This window comes from Sinocyclocheilus rhinocerous, unplaced genomic scaffold, assembly GCF_001515625.1.
Source record: "Sinocyclocheilus rhinocerous isolate Xijiao unplaced genomic scaffold, SAMN03320098_v1.1 scaffold2371, whole genome shotgun sequence".
Lineage (NCBI taxonomy): Eukaryota > Metazoa > Chordata > Actinopteri > Cypriniformes > Cyprinidae > Sinocyclocheilus > Sinocyclocheilus rhinocerous.
The window spans coordinates 54,023-55,521 of NW_015647962.1; the positions used below are offsets into that span (position 1 = coordinate 54,023).

Here is a 1,499-nt window from a genome sequence, read left to right on the forward strand (position 1 = left end):
TATATATATACTATAATGTATGTATAAAGTTGTATATATAGTACATCTATATATATATATATATATACATTTGATGTACTATATATATAACTTTATATAGAGAGCTGTGCAGTATAATGTATAGTGTATCTCGATATATGAGAATATACTGAATGTATGCAGGTAAAGTTGGATGTACTATATATCCAACATTAAATATATTGCTGTGGGATATTATAGTTGAGAGTTGAGATTTTCTATATTTTACATATCAGTTTATGAGAGTATATCGTATGTATGCAGATTAAGTTCTACATTTGTTCAGAGTAAATATGATGCATTGCTGATTTCGGTATTACAGTTTCTTTCTGTCATTCTGCTGTGACGCCCCCTATCTGTCATTCTAGGCAGTGATAAACAGGCTCTATATGTGGCAGATGATAATGAAATTCGCAGTTTATATCCTGGAATGCAAAACTGGATATATGAGCAGGCCTTCCAAGGAGATGCCAACGTACGGATTGATGCCATGGACCTGCACATCAAATCCAAACGGATCTTCTGGACTAACTGGCACACTGGCAGAATCTCCTCTTTCGAGCAGCCTTCTACTGGACCCGCCTCGCCGAACTCAAACCGCAACCGAAGACAAACCGATTCCAGAGTTACTGATCTAGAGGTCAGTGCTGCTCAGTGACATAACAGCACATGTCCGCCTTTATTTTTAACTTTAGAGAGGTGCCGTCATTTATGACTCGAATGTGACTTCCAGTCTCCTCCGCTTTCAGTTATTTAACTTGTATGAAAACAGTCTGTTTTGCTGCTTGATATTGCAAACCAGTTACAGTATATCATTTTTTCAAAATGTGTTATTGTAATGAACACACTAGTTTGTAGTGCAAATAGTTTTTCATTTACTGTTATCCTTCTAGTTATGAATCAGATGTCTCACACATTCACAGAAAATAAACTTAAAAAAATAATATTAAAAATAATAATAAAACAAATATTAAATTATATTAAATGAAAACAAACTTTATTTCAGCTGGTTGCCAGGCAACCTTTCTCATTTTAATTTAGTTTAACAATGTACTAAAACTAAAACTGTTCAAACTAAAACTGAAATAAAATAAATTAATTAATAAATTAATTAATAAATTAGCTCAAAAACACTGATTAATATTTGTCTCTTTTATCTCAAACTTGATTTATTTCTGCATTAAATGCATAAAGTGTATTTAATGCATTTTATTTATTTTATTTTATTTTATTCTGGCAAGGGATGAGAGTCATGGCAGTCATACGGTGGCCGAGAAGTGCAAAACAAATCACAATTCTGAAAACAAAATAACAAATTACAAACACAAATGCAAATCTAAAAAACAAAATACCAATTCAGAAAAGACAACCACAATTCCAAAAACATTATAACAAGTCAAAAAAGACAACGACAAATCCGAAAACAAAATACCAAGCCAGAAAACACAGTGACAAATCCAAGTATAGGTCACTGCGGACCG

At 32.3% G+C, this 1,499-nt stretch overlaps 1 protein-coding gene across 1 annotated transcript in view; it reads left to right on the forward strand.

Moving 5' to 3' along the window:
• Positions 1 to 1,499, forward strand: part of LOC107709508 (low-density lipoprotein receptor-related protein 1-like) — a gene marked incomplete at its 5' end in the record, with an annotated part of 65,727 nt that overhangs the window by 47,861 nt on the left and 16,367 nt on the right. Inside the window, one exon of the mRNA XM_016514001.1 lies at positions 387 to 658. Coding sequence (XP_016369487.1) covers positions 387 to 658 — 272 coding nt within the window. The remainder of the gene's footprint in view (positions 1 to 386; positions 659 to 1,499) is intronic.